Genomic DNA, 13,641 nt, shown 5'->3' on the forward strand with positions numbered 1-13,641 from the left:
ATACCAAAAACTCTTTTAAGAATTTTTCATACATGAAAAGTTTCCTTGCTGAATACTGGAGATGAATGCAATAGTTTTTAAATGATCTACAGTTCAGCTTCAGCTCCCTCAAACCCGCTGCACCGGATTCTGTCAAAATACTTTTGCGACAATCAGTCAGTTCCACACTTCTCACAGGAAATTGAGCCCCCCCACTAAAGTTACATTGAGCAAGAATAGACGACCAGGGTGAGTTATGGGAATGAAAGAGGAACCATTCTCCCTATTTCAACTCATTTTGAAGCTGCTATTTTAAGGTTAAAAAAATATGTGTGCATGTATTTTGCTTTCATGAAACATGTCAGAAATGTTCTGCAACACATGCTGCACGTTTGGAGCAACACACTGCTGAACGAAGAACTCCACAGGCTTAATTACGAAAATAAAATGTAAAATGTAAACAAAACTGATAAAATACAAAAAGCAATGGAAAGTTAATCATCATAAATATATGAGTTCCTCATCTTCCCCTGGTTAGGAGGAGCTTCAGATCCTCTAAAAATGATGTCAAACCATGCTGAGACTTGATAATGGCAGTGAAGTTGAAGTTTTCCTTCGTCTTTCTTCTTTTATTAGGTATGAAATAATTATATTAGCAATTTTTTCACTTTGCAGTGTGTTAAGCGACATATTGATAAGAGATGTTTGTTTTCCAGATTTCAATCATCTCAACGGGCAGGAGAGGATCAAGGTGTTTAAACCCATTCTGCTGAGATTCGAGTTCCCTTCAGTTTACAACAGTAGCATGAAGTCCTGCTGCAGACTCTTTGTAAGGTTTTGTTACCCGCTGCTGGACAGCACAGGGTACACCTACGAGCTGCTGAGAGGAAGAGTGACCCAAACAGAGGGGGACGGCTGGATTGAGTTCAAAATATCAAACGTTACGTTACAGGATGCAGGATACTACAGATGCTCTGTGCTGGAAACACCATACATTGTCTACATCAACACGTTTCTCGAGGTCACAGGTAGGATAAGTATTCCTACTATTTGCATTTTAGTGATGTTACAAATGTTTCTTACACAAAAGCTTCCAGTGTGCCCATAATACAGTGTTACAGCTTCACAAGATAAATGTTTGTTTGCAAAGTTGTATTTTATTGTTCCCCTCTCACCTCTTTGTAAAGGATTAAAACTCTGCTTCTCGTCTTATATGTTGTTCTTGAATTTTGCAGAATCCTCAATTCCCCACAGTGCGTCTCAGCCTCCCCCGACAACAACCATCAAAACCCTCAGCACCTCCACATCAATCCGACCAGAATCCACCGGGCCCGTCCTCTCACAGGGCAGCGCCCACAGTTCCAGGTGGATTAACTCATTTCCTGTTTCATGTTGGTTGTATAGTGTTTTCCTACTTAAGAAGAATAATATTTCATCTGAATTTCTGTGTCCCCCTCACAGCATGCCCTGGAGTTTTGGCCTGCCCCTATTGGTCGTTGTGTCAATTACAGTGATGATTGTGATCACTTTGGTTATGGGTGTAGTAGTTTGCTGCAGACTGAAGGCAAAACCTGAACAGCCAGGTCGGTTTCCTTAAAACGTTCATTGTTTCAATGACTGAGAAACAAAATTTAATATATATATATATATATATATATATATATATATGAACGAGTTGTTTTTCTCCGAGACAAATGTGGAGAAACTCTGTGTAAGTCACAGAAGCAAGATACAACGGTAGGTGCTAAACAGGGAACATGCCGCCTCGTGTGACTCATGGTCACTTGTCTTTATGAGAAGATTTCCTCCTCTACATGGGACCGTCTCTTGACTAAGTTTGTCTCCTGCAGGAAATGGCTCATCACAATTCCACACAGCAATATATATATTTTTGGGGCCGATATTAGACAGTAAACATTAGTAATACTGATACATAGGATCATATATATATAAAATTGCCAATGTTACTTAAGATTGAAGACGTCATTGAGCTTTGATATTTTCCAATTTAACTTTAATTGTAAAGTTTATTATAAATATCTATGAACACAAAAAAAGAATACAAACAAATATATCGATATTTAAAATAATCAAAGGTCCTGTATTGTCTAGTCTGTAAAATGTAATTCTTCCTCTCGACACATATCTGAAGTGATTATAAATCTAACATAAATACCGATGTGAAAGGCTCATATTGACCGATTTTGATCCCCTATATGATTAATTGGTCGGGCCTTAATCATAATCTATGAAATATAAATAAATCAGATTGGATTTTACACTCAGATTAAATACTAAATATTGTTTCGACTATTTTCATAAATTTGCAAGGAGACAAGAACGCAGCTTTTCTCTGCAGGTGGATTTACAAACTTGACTAAAATGACTGGGAACAATCTGGTTATCAACAGTGTTTAATGCTGTAGGGATGATCACCATTCATAGATAATAAGCAACTACAGACGGGTTGCTGTGGGCAACCAGCTCATGATCTTATTTACCAAAGGGCTTAACAATAACATGAAGTATGAAATCACCTTTATGTAAACTAATAGCAACAATTGCACCAGACAACAAATCACACTAAATGGATCATCTTTGTTCCTGTAGCAGTAGCAGATGAAGAGATGGCGCAGACTCAGACGGTCTACACTGAAGCTACACCTAAACAGCTGGAACAGCTGCAGCAGCAGGGCATCCACTATGATGTCATCACCTTCACTGATGAATAGACGGCTTCTTAAAACTACTGGGACTCAAACCTGCGTCGCCTAGGACCAATACAAACCACTATGAGCTGACAAGTACCGTGCAGTGACCTCAACTTATTTATGCATCCAGCTGGCTGTGAACTAAAGCATCGTGTCCTCCACGGTCTCATCTGCTCGGGGGTGTTTGCACTGTTTAGTAAGATCAACAGCTTTTTGTAAATTCAGATTATTGCACCCAGCGCTTCTAACTTAATCATAGGGGCTGTGCATTTAGGAGCGGGATTGTAACTCTGAAAATGTATTTGTGTTTATGTGCCTCAACTGCTTCGATTTGCAAGACAATGTTATCAAAGAAAATGAAACGGCTTATATCGTGTGTTTGGAAATATACAGAGTATCCAAATGAACATTTTAGTTTTCAGATGGAGAAAATGGAAAGGGGAGCGTTTATTTTTGATCTGTAATGAGACATGTTGATTGCTAGAATGCCACAACCTCATGTTTACTGAATATGAACATGTACATACCTTTTACATTTGTCTTTTGTTCTGTGAAGAGCGATTTGTTTTGAATGAGTGAATTTGAAGTGTTTAATAAGCTAAAAGCTGACACCAAATAAATCACTTTGTGTATATTCTCTGTATCCATAAATACTCAGAGCTTACTTTATTGATTTCTTATATCTATTCCTGTGTATTTGTATATATACTGAATTACTGCAGCAGACATTAAAAAAGTTATCCAAACACAATCACTCGCCTGAGACACTTTTTTCAGGATCAGTTTATTCACCTCTTCAGTCATTATGCAACACGCTTTGTGGTTTTTTCTATTGCGACAGGTTGGGCTAATGGAAAATGCACGTGCAGAATTTTGCAATAGAACATTAGATGATGCAAATTCATCGAATGCAATTCAATCATAACCAACACAAATACAAATATAACAACTCAAATATACAACATCCAAAATGTTCTTTACAGTTAAATCATACTTTGTCTTGTACCTTATATTCAGAAAATCTATGTAACCTTTACTGAGTAACAGCCCCCTCTGCAGCCAAATGTGTTGATTCAATTCTGTTAGGCTTTGTGTCCGAGCAATTAAGTGGTTTTCATTTGGGGAAAAACATCAATCTGTTCACTGGAGCTTTGACTGTCCCACTCAAAGAACTGAAACACAACTAAACTGTGGATATTTACCCATGATACCCAGCTCCATATCAGAGCTGCCGCTATAACAAAAACTCTGTTAAGAATTCTTCACATGTGAAAAGTTTCCTTGCTGAATACTGGAGATAAATTCAAAAGTTTTTAAATATCTACAGTTCAGCTTCAGCTCCCTCCAACCCGCTGCACCGGATTCTGTCAAAATACATTTGCGACAATCAGGCAGTTCCACACTTCTCACAGGAAATCGAGCCCCCCACTAAAGTTACATTGAGCAAGAATAGACGACCAGGGTGAGTTATGGGAATGAAAGAGGAACCATTCTCCCTATTTCAACTCATTTTGAAGCTGCTATTTTAAGGTTAACATTTTTTGTGTGCGTGTGTTTTGCTTTTATGAAGGAAATGTTCTGCAACACATGTTGCACGTTTAAAGCAACACACAGCTGCCCAAAGAACTCCACAGGCTTAATTACGAAAGTAAAATGTAAAATGCAAATAAAAGAAATACAAAAAGCAATTGAAAGTTAATCATCAAAAATATTTGGGAATTAAAATGCACAATAGCTCAAACTCAACTCCAGCGATGATGATGATGATGATGATGATGATTATGATGATGATGATGATGTTGGGACCTCGGGATGGAGGATAAAAGTGCAAATGTTCAACCAAATAAACAAAATCTTAAAAACAATCAATAAATTCTTAAAATAATTTCTGAATTTGACAGGAAGCCAGTAAGGAAATAGGCATGTCCCTGAGCTGATGAAATTACCACTTCCTCATCTTCCCCTGGTGAGGAGGAGCTTCCTCTTGAAAATGATGTCAAACCGTGCTGAGACGTGATAATTGCACTGAAGATGAAGTTTTCCTTTGTCCTTCTTCTTTTATTAGGTATGAAATATCAGCAATTTTTGCACTTTGCAGTGTGTTAAGCGACATATTGACAAGTGATGTTTGTTTCCAGATTTCCCTCCACTCAACAGGCAGGAGAGGATCAAGGAGTTTGAAGCCATTCTTCTGAGACTCGAATTCGATCCATATTTCGACAGTTACATCAAGTCCTGCTGCAAATTCTACGAAACGATTTGTTACCCGCTTCTGGACAGCACAGGGTACACCCACGAGCTGATGAGAGGAAGAGTGACCAAAACAGAGGGGAACGGCTGGATCGAGTTCAAAATATCAAACATTAGGTTACAGCATGCAGGAAACTACAGATGCTTTGTGCTGGAAGCACCATACCACATCTACATCGACAAGTTTTTCGAGGTCGAAGGTAGGATAAGTTTTTCCTACAATTTGCATTTTTGTGATTCTACAAATGTGTCTCCTACAAAAGCTTCCAGTGTGCCCATAATACAGTTTATACAGATACATGTTTGTTAGCAAAGTTGTATTTTATTGTTCCCCTCTCACCATTTTGTAAAGGCTTAAAACTCTGCTTCTCATCTTATATGATGTTCTTGCATTTTGCAGAATCCTCAATTCCCCACAGTGCGTCTCAGCCTCCCCCGACAACAACCATCAAAACCCTCAGCACCTCCACATCAATCCGACCAGAATCCACCGGGCCCGTCCTCTCACAGGACAACGCCGACAGTCCCAGGTGGATTAACTCGCTTTCCTGTTTCATGTTGGGTGTTTTCCTACTTAAGAAGAATAATATTTCATCTGAATTTCTGTGTCCCCCTCACAGCATGCCCTGGAGTTTTGGCCTGCCCCTATTGGTCATTGTGTCAATTACAGTGATGATTGTGATCACTTTGGTTATGGGTGTAGTTTGCTGCAGAAAGAAGGCAAAACCTGAACAGCCAGGTCGGTTTCCTTAAAACGTTCATTGTTTCAGTGAATTCAGTAAATATATCTATATATATAGATATATATAGATATATCTATATATATAGATATATCTATATATATATATCTTTCTATATATAAATGAACGTGTTGTTTTTCTTTGCAGACAAATGTGGAGAAACTCTGTGTGAGTCACGGAAGCAAGATGCAACGGTAGGTGCTAAACAGGGAACATGCCGCCTCGTGTGACTCATGGTCACTTGTCTTTATGAGAAGATTTCTTCCTCTACATGGCAACGTCTCTTGACTAAGTTTGTCTCCTGCAGGAAATGAGTGGCGTCGTCTACACAACAGTGAACTTCACAGCTCGTGAGAAATCCAAAGAGCTGTACTCAAACCTGAGGATTCCCAAAACCCGAGCAGCAGCCCCGGACCCTGCAGTGGACACTGAGACGGTGGAGTACTCCACGCTGGCAATCCACCAGTGAATTCAGGGGAAAGTCTCTGATTATAACTTGGGGCTGATTCTATATACACCACTGTTTGTTTTTTACATAATCCCCCTGCCCCCTGCATGAATGGAGGATGAGGGGTCCACCAGCACTGTTGGAGCTTGAACTGCACAAGGGACGAGATTTCTTGAACTCTGCAGCTTTATTTGTCTCTTTGTCACTTTTGTGTATGTACATGTTAAACCTCTGATCTAAATCTTAAAATGTATACAACATGAGCTTTTGTGTAAATGATTGAAGGCCTAAAAAATTTAATGATAATTAGATCAAAGAAACTATCTCTCATTATAATAGGGCAAAAGGTTTGTGTGGATTCTTTGAGGTATGATACTTTTTAAATCTTCATGGTCAAATACCGTTGTTAGCTTGTGACATCTTGTCTTTTCTCGCAACTCTGTTTGTTCTCATCAGCTTCTTCCAGATTACAGCCCAACCTTGCCCTCTGGTATTCTGCCGCTCGATAAAAAATTTTTTTACACAAAAACATGGTGTCAGTCCTTTTTCTATCATCCATATAAGATCTGGTTTCTCTGAGGAGTGAGCCGACTAGACTTATTCTTATTCCTGTGACATTTCGGAGCAACACTGTGGCACAAACCTTGAATGTGAGCTTTGGTTTCGTCACCATGGATACAGAGGAAAGCACACAGAAAGATGTTGATGCTTTAATCTTTTTATTATTATTATCTATACTTTCCACTTTGTCTCCTGCTCAGTCATGACACATTTACAGGCAATCCGTCAGGTGTCTCGTCTGATTACACAGACTTGGCCAGACCAATGTACTTGGACGGGGCATCAAAGACGGCGTAGTACTCCCTGATGAAGACGTCTCCCAGGATCCAGAGGTTAGAGCCACCCTGACCAAAGCCAGTGCTGCAGCCATAGTTGCTCTGTGGTGAGATGGAAGGAAAAACAACACGTTATTCCATCAATCGTCATCACGGGGTTGAACAGCTTTCTGTTGCAGCCAGCGTTCAACTGACCTGAGAGACGTAGGCAGATGCGGGGACGGTGAAGGCCTTTCCATTGAGAGTGAAGGTGACATCAGGCATGCTCTGGATGCTCTGGCAGTTCACTGTAGCCTGGGAGAAGAACATCACACGCAGAGTTGAAGAGACCGTGCAGCAGAACCAGTTTTATTTATTGCTATTTTACAGTTTTCCAGCTGATGCAAGCAGTCAAGGTTCTGCTTAATTATTTTTATTAGAGAGTGCTGACGTCAGAGCGTTACATGTCTGTTTACTGTGGGTTCAGAAAAAAAGGGAAAATCTCTGTCGATGGTGTGACTCACCTCTCCGTACTGGTTGGCTGAGGCTCCAACCCGGGAATTCATGTTGCTGATGTCAGTGTTTGGGCCAACGATCAGGGAGGTGCCGGTGTCGATGATGGCCTGGCAGCCTCCGGAGCAGGCCACGGTCTGTCCGTTGATGGTAACACTGTGAGGAGGAACAGCACAAGGTGGATTACAGTCAAGACAGAGCACTACGTTTGCATGTGATAAGGGAAATCATCCATTTTGCTCTGTGTCACTGGTTTCCAATGCATTTCCTCCCACCTGTCCATCTTGATCTGCCAGTAGGTGGCAGAGGTCAGAGGGATCCAGCTGATTTGACCAGTGTAGTGGCTGGAATCGTAACCACCGAAGATCACCTCACTGCCCTGCTGAGCATTGCTGAGGAATTAAAAAAACAAACGTGAATACATGAATTACATTTCTTGTCACAAACTCACACATCCAAACCAGAAGATTTCCGTCCTGTTTAAGCACCTGCTCAGGTAGACGGAGAACAGGGGCTGGGACACGAGGTTCTGCTGGATCATGTTATCGAAGACGGGCACAACGTTGTCCGAGGCAATGCTCTGGAAGGCCAGACCCAGGATGCCATCAGCCTTCATGCTGGCCATGAAGGCAGCCTCTGTCTGGCTGATTCCAAACACCTGATTGGCAATAGAGATGCCGCCCACCTGGAAATAGACCACAGCTGTCAGTCACATCGGAACAGACCAGGTCTTAATATTTAGTGCATTTTGTTCCCGAAGGTTTGTTTACCTGAACAGTGTCACTGGCCAGATATCCGGTCATGCTGCCAGTGCCGTACTGGATGGACAGAGGCTGGTTGCCCCATTTGAAGGTGGAGGACTGCTGGGGGTTGAATTTCTTGTGGTTCTCTGCAGAAGAACATTTGCCTTTTCAGAGTTTGCAAGCAGCTTGGACCCTTTCTAGTGATGTAGTGAGTCACAGACTGAATTCATAAACTGTTACAGTCCATAAAACCAGTGGTGAATGAAGCATTTAGAACTTAAGGTAGAGTTATTATTTACATACACCCAGTACTGTGTAAGAAAGGTGAGGAAATTAAAGGAAGAATAAAGACGTGTGAAACAGTAGTACTAAAATCCACGTTTTTTATATATATTTTTTTTTTTATTCAGTAAATTGCATTTGACAACTATCTTAAGCATTGCCTATAAATTGGAAGCATTACTCGCTAATTCCAACCCACAGAAGGAGAATACTTGAACAACATTCTGGGCTGCAGTTGTAATCTCAGTGGTACTCACCACAGGCCTGGCTGGAGCAGTAGACTGAGGGGATCCACAGGTTGGAGGAGCCGGTGTCAAAGATGACGCTGAAGGACTGAGGAGGTGTGCCGATGGAGATCACACCATAGTAGGCCAACTAGAGGGAAAAGATAATACACATATACAGGAAAATATAGTCAGGACGCAATGTAAACTGCCTTTAGAGTTTGCTATATGTGATACACAATCGTGTTGATGTCCTTCAGTCATGGGGGGGGGACTGGCAGAAAAAGTGAAAGGAGTCAAATCTGCTCTTTCTTACATCAGCATCATTAGTCATGGACTCAGTTCCAGTCTGGATGAACTTGGCCATTGGGTTGTATGGGTGCTCCTTCCTGTACTTTTCCCAGAGTCCTTTCTCCTGCAGGTCTTCCCTGGCAGTCTTTCCCTTGATCAGGGGAGTCCTGCAAACAAAGTGTATAAAGAATCAACCAAACTCAGCGATGTCCAGCACTTTACAGCTGGACACGTTAGACAATGGGCTCTACCCTCTGCTTTGTGCAAGTTTGAAAGGCGCGAACGCTGAAAGCAAGATGGAGCGCGATGGCCTTTAGAGTTTCCCCGAGGAAAACCAGATGAAGAGATTGTCTCGTGACACTCGCAGCCCATTCAGGTTTAAAATGTCAGAGAAAAGAAAGTGCAGGTTGCTTTTTCAAGCAGCCAGCTCAGACTTACCTGACGAGGCACTCGGAGAAGGCCACGAGGGCAGAGAGAACGACGAGCCACTTCATCATGTTGGTTTCTTTGCCGTTGAACTCAGAGGAGTGAAGTTCCAGTGGCAGAGTTCAGCCCTTATATACAACTCGTCAAGGTTGTTTCCAAAATGTCCTTTTCTCCTAACTCTATCAGCTGGAGATTAGAGCTATTGATATGGTGATGAATGGCTTCTTATCTACCAGCAAATATCCCATTAAACAAACAGAAAATAGAAAAACATTGTAAAACTTGGAAATGTGGAGCTTGCATGTTGTTCATGTAATACGTATACGTTCAGGGATGTCTCCACATCATGAAAACACCGGGGAGAAAATGTTGAGAAAAACTAAATTGCTGAAAGAAAGGATTCAAACAACTGACTGTTATTATCCAATGAAGGGCAGCTGAGTGTTTGCAGTGTGCACTTAATGTGTTGATATGTAGATCAGGAGATCTGATCTCTGCAGCTTTTGTTTAACACTGATATGAAATCTTTCCACAGGTTTCCAAAGGTGTGAGCCGTGTTGACTTGTGCAAGGTTCATCTGATAACAACAATACCCAAAACAAAGACACAGAGGAGTGACCCGTGGCGTGAGCAAGGATTACAAAACGCTCCATGAATTCTTAAAAACTGTACTCAAATCCAGTTTATATATTGTGGTTTTTAGATTATTTCATACTATGCATGCAAAATAAGTTTTACATAATTGACTTCTCTTTAAATTATTTATATTGAGTCTATCGCCTTGGGCGGCATTCGGTTTCATAAAATATGTTTAAAATATTGACATTAAAATGACCCCCAAAAAATTACTCAAATTATGTTCTCTAATAAAGTTTCAAGTTATTAAGTAAAATGTACATACATGTAAAAAGTTAATACAGAGAAGGGGCTTTCATCTAACTTTATGGTTTTATATTACTGGATTATCTCAGTTAATCTATATGAGCAGACCAATTAAAAACATTACATTATATTTGATGAGCTCATTATAGGTTTTTTATATAGTTTGCAAAACTAGCTAAAAACTGCATGTTATTTAGTAAAAGTAACATTTCCCTCCGAGATGTAGCACAATAGTGAAGTATTTAGTACTACTGAACCTATATACTCAAGTTAAGTATTTCACAGACGTTTTTAAGTAAAGTTCATACATTACTTAAATGTATGAGCAAGAATAATGATGATCATGAAGATTTATCATATATTTTTCACTTTATATAAAATGAATTCACCTGAAATAATTGCATCTTCTGTAAACGTTTAATTCAAACCATCTTGTACAGAACATTTCACACAGTTTACATAACTGGATCATTAGTTACTCTTTTGTTTTAGGGATTTAAGAGCTTTGGAGCTCTTTATGTTCTCAACAATGTCAATTATTTCAACGAAGACAAATTGAAACCTCTGCTGGAAATGTTCTTGTGGAACAACCCTGTGAAGGACATGTGCACTGATCAAATGTTTGACCCGTGTCAGATGCCTTTGGTCATCAGAGTGGTCATATAGCAAGGTCATGAGTCTGCTGGTGGAAGCCAAAGCACATTATGACCTTCATCATAATCAGTCTACGATTAAAGCCACTTGTTTTCTCCATCCCATTACATACGTTATCTGTAATCAAGCAACATGGAAAAAAACATCCACACGTACTCCAGGTTACATGACAATGTTGTGTTTGTACCTTTATTGGCAATTATATCTATACATTACTCTTCTGATAAATAAAAACAAGATGAGCATGAACACTAAACAGCCAATGTTATAAGGTTTACAAACAATGAACTATGTTTTCATTGAGGAAAATATGTCTTAAATCGACTGTGGCTCTTGTTAGTTGCCTTGACGTCGCCAGTGCCAGTGTTGCCAGTGATAGAATATACAAACTATATATTAAGTGCATAGAGTACACAAATTAGGAATTACAGCCTGTGAAGATAAAATATATGTTTTTGATCCTCGGCCTGTTCAGATCTTCACTCTGATGCTCTTTCTGCTGCGCCTCTCTTCATCTGAATGTTTGGCCGTCCATTAATAGTCCATGTTTTTGAAGTCGTCAGTACATCTATACTTGCTCTCAGCGTATCTGGTGCACACCAGGTGGGGGAGACAGGGGCAGGTGTGGTGTTGTCTTTTCCCCGGATATGGCACCTGGAAGTCGGGGCAAAGAAAATAATCTGACAGTTTAAATCCTTCTCCAAGTGACAGGTGGAGCTGCAGGTCATAAAAAGTGGCCCTTTAAACGTCTGAATCCACAGATGGATGTGGTGCTAGCTGAACTAACTGTTGCCGTCGCCAGCGGATCAGAGTGATGTATGGCCCTGATTACTGTGGAGTGGATCAATAGTCTCTGCATTTATCAGCAGCTTTGTCTAAAGCTCCACTCAACCTGCCAGCACTTGATATCATGTGAGCTTCCACTTACACAGAGATCAAGTGTTTGTGTGTGTAAATCAGCTTTCACAGTTACACTATTTGGACTTGTTTTCCTAATGGGGATAAAAAGCAAGTCCCCATTATGTAAATGGTAAAATTGTGAGGTGAAGGCATGTTTTAAGATGAAAGGTAAGGTTTAGCTTCTGATTAAGTTTAGGTTCAGGTTCAGGGTATAGTGGTAATTTTGGTTAAGGTCACCAGAAAATCAATTTCCGTCAATGTAATGTCCTCTGAAGTCATGGAGACACAACTGTGTGTGTGTGTGTGTGTGTGTGTGTGTGTGTGTGTGTGTGTGTGTGTTGGTGCGTGTGTGTGTGAATCTGTTCGGATTAGTAACACAACATTTCTCCCCCACCTTGTGGCTGAAGGGATGGCAATCGTCCCCCTCCACACCTCTCGGGACGCATATCCTCAGACCTCTCAGCCAAAGACTGACGGCACAGCACAGACCGAACCCACACTGCACATCTCTATCACAGGCCTGCAGCACAGACGGAGACAGACAATGTTGCATAGGTACGGACAGGGAAGAATAAAAGAGGCAGTAGGGACAGGGGGGGGGCTCTTTTTAAAACCAGTGAGACATGGACTCTCATGTTAGAACAGTGAAAGACATTTTATTTATAACCTGTCATTTCCCTAATCCATTTATAAATGAATATCAATCAGAGGACTGAGATAATTTCCTTTCGTTTGTCCAGTGGACTCGAAGCGGAGGAGGATGTGGTCTCTCATCAGTCGTGCGTAACAAGATTTTACAAAATCCTTCACCAAAGTTAGCTGTTCCATTTGCGTTACAATAGCATTTATGCTCATCTGAAAATATGAGATAATCAATAGTAAAAAGTTTGATTTAAATTCATTGTGGATTTTTTTGGGTGTAGATGCATCACTTCCAATTTTGTAGACTGAAACAACTAGTCAGTGAATCAATCGGTCATTTTTCAACACAATCACTGATTGAACATGTGCTCAATGCATTTTTCAGCAGCTGCTTCACAAATGTAAAGACTTCTCTTGTTTATATTGTCAAATTGTCATATCTGTGGGTTTTAAATTGTTGGTCAGACAAAACAAGCAATGTGAAAAAAATCGTCTGAGGGGCAGGAAACCTGTCATGTCACGAGAACCATCATGTCAGACTATTTACATGTTACTCAATAACTTCATTATTTGATTACTTGTAAAATACAATGATCAGACTATCCAATAATAAAGAGAATTGTAAGTTAAAGCTAGTATTGCAAAAGTAAATCATTTAAATTTCAGTGTAAAAACACAGTGTCACATTCAACTTTACAGAAAAGACCGAAAAACAATTATAGAAGGGGATGATTAGATTAATTAGATTAGTCATCAGTCTAATTAATGACTCACCCCTGTGATGATGGCTCCTCGGGACCAGCTCAGAGACACCAGGAGGAGGGACAGCAGCACCGCCGTGAAGCCCATGACAGCAACAGGAGAACTGGGCTCTCGCAACACTGGACAACAGCTGCTGTTACAAACTCTCCTCCACCTCACTCTGGATCCACGACTCTCCAGTCAGTCATGAAGCTTCCCAGAACTCCTCAGAGGTGGGGTGAGGGAGCCAGACTCTCTCCCTCTCTTTACCCAACTCCGACCCCCCCCCCCCCCCCCCCCCCCCCCCTCCATGTCTGAGATCTCCCCACGCCCTCCCTGTCTGTCTCCTCAGATGCTTCGTCATCCTGCTCCCCCGGATGATGGCTGATGGATGGTCACC

At 40.8% G+C, this 13,641-nt stretch overlaps 4 protein-coding genes across 5 annotated transcripts; 2 read left to right on the forward strand and 2 right to left on the reverse strand.

Moving 5' to 3' along the window:
• The first annotated feature begins 216 nt into the window (after nt 1-216).
• Nucleotides 217-3,341, forward strand: LOC128442192 (CMRF35-like molecule 8). 2 transcript variants are annotated; one of them, XM_053424506.1, is made up of 6 exons: nt 217-296; nt 518-615; nt 696-1,007; nt 1,215-1,344; nt 1,441-1,562; nt 2,590-3,341. In XM_053424506.1, exons 2-6 carry the CDS (start codon nt 570-572, stop codon nt 2,709-2,711), a joined length of 732 nt encoding a protein of 243 aa, XP_053280481.1. In that variant the 5' UTR covers nt 217-296; nt 518-569; the 3' UTR covers nt 2,712-3,341. The 2 variants fall into 2 exon arrangements, with proteins under 2 accessions (XP_053280481.1, XP_053280482.1); XM_053424507.1 differs by lacking the exon at nt 2,590-3,341 and adding an exon at nt 1,670-1,872.
• A 1,263-nt stretch (nt 3,342-4,604) lies between these two features.
• On the forward strand, nt 4,605-6,657 carry LOC128442191 (uncharacterized). The gene is made up of 6 exons (XM_053424505.1): nt 4,605-4,755; nt 4,829-5,140; nt 5,341-5,470; nt 5,561-5,679; nt 5,828-5,874; nt 5,988-6,657. The coding sequence occupies exons 1-6, from the start codon at nt 4,722-4,724 to the stop codon at nt 6,147-6,149; spliced, it is 804 nt and encodes a 267-aa protein (XP_053280480.1). The 5' UTR covers nt 4,605-4,721; the 3' UTR covers nt 6,150-6,657.
• Nucleotides 6,658-6,931: 274 nt separating this feature from the next.
• Nucleotides 6,932-9,508, reverse strand: LOC128442577 (pepsin A). Its single transcript, XM_053425093.1, has 9 exons — nt 9,435-9,508; nt 9,022-9,163; nt 8,739-8,856; nt 8,227-8,345; nt 7,945-8,141; nt 7,732-7,848; nt 7,468-7,612; nt 7,160-7,258; nt 6,932-7,066 (listed from the first exon to the last, which is right to left on the reverse strand). Exons 1-9 carry the CDS (start codon nt 9,491-9,493, stop codon nt 6,932-6,934), a joined length of 1,131 nt encoding a protein of 376 aa, XP_053281068.1. The 5' UTR covers nt 9,494-9,508.
• A 1,194-nt stretch (nt 9,509-10,702) lies between these two features.
• prok1 (prokineticin 1) lies at nt 10,703-13,520 on the reverse strand. The gene is made up of 3 exons (XM_053425303.1): nt 13,275-13,520; nt 12,253-12,378; nt 10,703-11,612 (listed from the first exon to the last, which is right to left on the reverse strand). Exons 1-3 carry the CDS (start codon nt 13,347-13,349, stop codon nt 11,493-11,495), a joined length of 321 nt encoding a protein of 106 aa, XP_053281278.1. The 5' UTR covers nt 13,350-13,520; the 3' UTR covers nt 10,703-11,492.
• Nucleotides 13,521-13,641: the final 121 nt, after the last annotated feature.

This window comes from Pleuronectes platessa, chromosome 6 (assembly GCF_947347685.1).
Source record: "Pleuronectes platessa chromosome 6, fPlePla1.1, whole genome shotgun sequence".
Lineage (NCBI taxonomy): Eukaryota > Metazoa > Chordata > Actinopteri > Pleuronectiformes > Pleuronectidae > Pleuronectes > Pleuronectes platessa.

What these genes read in the sequence shown, in the direction of transcription:
- LOC128442192 (XM_053424506.1), top strand. Translation starts at nt 570, where the DNA reads ATGGCAGTGAAGTTGAAGTTTTCCTTCGTCTTTCTTCTTTTATTAG. An exon ending in CGTCTTTCTTCTTTTATTAG is followed by an intron (nt 616 to 695) that starts GTATGAAATAAT and finishes TTTGTTTTCCAG; the next exon opens with ATTTCAATCATCTCAACGGG. An exon ending in CACGTTTCTCGAGGTCACAG is followed by an intron (nt 1,008 to 1,214) that starts GTAGGATAAGTA and finishes TGAATTTTGCAG; the next exon opens with AATCCTCAATTCCCCACAGT.
- LOC128442191 (XM_053424505.1), top strand. Translation starts at nt 4,722, where the DNA reads ATGAAGTTTTCCTTTGTCCTTCTTCTTTTATTAG. An exon ending in CAAGTTTTTCGAGGTCGAAG is followed by an intron (nt 5,141 to 5,340) that starts GTAGGATAAGTT and finishes TGCATTTTGCAG; the next exon opens with AATCCTCAATTCCCCACAGT. An exon ending in GACAACGCCGACAGTCCCAG is followed by an intron (nt 5,471 to 5,560) that starts GTGGATTAACTC and finishes TCCCCCTCACAG; the next exon opens with CATGCCCTGGAGTTTTGGCC.
- LOC128442577 (XM_053425093.1), bottom strand. Translation starts at nt 9,493, where the DNA reads ATGATGAAGTGGCTCGTCGTTCTCTCTGCCCTCGTGGCCTTCTCCGAG. An exon ending in CCATGACTAATGATGCTGAT is followed by an intron (nt 8,857 to 9,021) that starts GTAAGAAAGAGC and finishes TTTTCCCTCTAG; the next exon opens with TTGGCCTACTATGGTGTGAT. An exon ending in TGGCCAGTGACACTGTTCAG is followed by an intron (nt 8,142 to 8,226) that starts GTAAACAAACCT and finishes GTCTATTTCCAG; the next exon opens with GTGGGCGGCATCTCTATTGC.
- prok1 (XM_053425303.1), bottom strand. Translation starts at nt 13,349, where the DNA reads ATGGGCTTCACGGCGGTGCTGCTGTCCCTCCTCCTGGTGTCTCTGAGC. An exon ending in GAGGAGCCATCATCACAGGG is followed by an intron (nt 12,379 to 13,274) that starts GTGAGTCATTAA and finishes TCTGTGCTGCAG; the next exon opens with GCCTGTGATAGAGATGTGCA. An exon ending in GCCATCCCTTCAGCCACAAG is followed by an intron (nt 11,613 to 12,252) that starts GTGGGGGAGAAA and finishes CCCGACTTCCAG; the next exon opens with GTGCCATATCCGGGGAAAAG.